This window comes from Microtus oregoni, unplaced genomic scaffold (genome assembly GCF_018167655.1).
Source record: "Microtus oregoni isolate MIOR12 unplaced genomic scaffold, Mior012 000008F_ref0000371, whole genome shotgun sequence".
NCBI classification, from domain to species: Eukaryota; Metazoa; Chordata; class Mammalia; order Rodentia; family Cricetidae; genus Microtus; species Microtus oregoni.
In genome coordinates this window covers 55,282,973-55,284,384 of record NW_024543067.1, presented here as the reverse complement: position 1 = coordinate 55,284,384, position 1,412 = coordinate 55,282,973, and the positions used below count along the sequence as shown (strand labels likewise).

Below are 1,412 nucleotides of genomic sequence, written 5' to 3'. Positions count from 1 at the left end.
TCTAAAGGCTTGGTAGATCAACTTTCAAATATGAATCTATAGTAACTGGTACTTTTATAGAAATCTTGTTTTTGCACATCAGTAGAAAACAATTTGCTGCTTCTTAAAGCATACTCAAAGCTCTCATAAGAAACAGTTTCTTAATGGATATCAATGACCAGACTGCTGACTTTTAATCTTTACAAGGTCAAACATTCTCAAAGTATGAAGAACCTTTCAGTGGTGACTCAGTTTATCCTTCTTGGCATCCCACACACAGAGGGTCTGGAGACCATACTCTTTGTCCTGTTTTTGTCTTTCTACATCTTCACCCTGGTGGGGAATCTACTCATACTCCTTGCAATTGCCTTCTCCACTCGGCTTCACACTCCCATGTACTTCTTCCTCTGCCAGCTCTCTGTGTGTGACATATTTTTCCCTTCTGTGAGTTCTCCCAAGATGCTATTTTACCTTTCAGGAAATAGCCGAGTCATCTCCTATGCAGGCTGTGCTTCCCAGCTCTTCTTCTACCATTTCCTGGGTGGCACTGAGTGTTTCTTATACACTGTGATGGCCTATGACCGCTTTGTTGCCATATGCTACCCTCTACGCTACTCAATCATTATGAGCAACAGAGTATGTGCCTTTCTGGCTATGGGAACATCAATTTTTGGCTGTATTCATTCAACATTTCTAACTATTCTCACCTTCCAGCTACCCTATTGTGGCCCCAAAGAGGTGGACTATTATTTCTGTGATATCCCTGTGGTGATGAAATTGGCTTGTGCAGACACATCAGCCCTGGAGATGGTGGGATTCATCAGTGTGGGTCTCATGCCCCTTAGTTGCTTCTTCTTCATCCTCACCTCCTACAGCTGTATAGTCTGCTCCATCCTACAGATCCGCTCCACTGAGGGCCGACACAGAGCCTTCTCCACCTGCTGTGCTCACCTCACTGCCATCTTGCTCTTTTACATGCCAGTGATTTTTATATATCTAAGGCCAACACCAAGCCCTTGGCTGGATGCAACCATTCAGGTCCTAAACAACCTGGTCACCCCTATGCTAAATCCATTGATCTACAGCCTCCGGAATAAGGAGGTAAAATCATCACTGTGGACTCTTTTACACCCACGGTGCTTCATACCTGAACAATTGTAAAGAAACATCAGTAGTGAGTACTTAGGTATCCTTCAGCTTTAATGGAATAGATTTAGAGACTACTTGAAACTATTTTGTGTTTAAGAACATGGATATTACTATCTTAAATTTACACGATTACAGACTAAGTTGCAAAGAATTGGCATCTAGAGAGATGTGGTGAATTAACCCTCCAGGACCAGGTACCTGACTCAGATCTACCTGTATTCTCAAGTGAACATTGCAGGTGAGAGTGAGCACTCCTTCTGTAGACAGAACAATGTGAGCCTGCC

At 43.1% G+C, this 1,412-nt stretch overlaps 1 protein-coding gene across 1 annotated transcript; it reads left to right on the top strand.

Annotated features, from left to right (window-relative positions):
* The first annotated feature begins 204 nt into the window (after positions 1-204).
* On the top strand, positions 205-1,140 carry LOC121451831 (olfactory receptor 149). The gene has a single exon (XM_041657598.1). The coding sequence runs from the start codon at positions 205-207 to the stop codon at positions 1,138-1,140; it is 936 nt and encodes a 311-aa protein (XP_041513532.1).
* Positions 1,141-1,412: the final 272 nt, after the last annotated feature.

Coding starts and splice junctions, on each gene's coding strand:
- LOC121451831 (XM_041657598.1), top strand. CDS start 205: ATGAAGAACCTTTCAGTGGTGACTCAGTTTATCCTTCTTGGCATCCCA.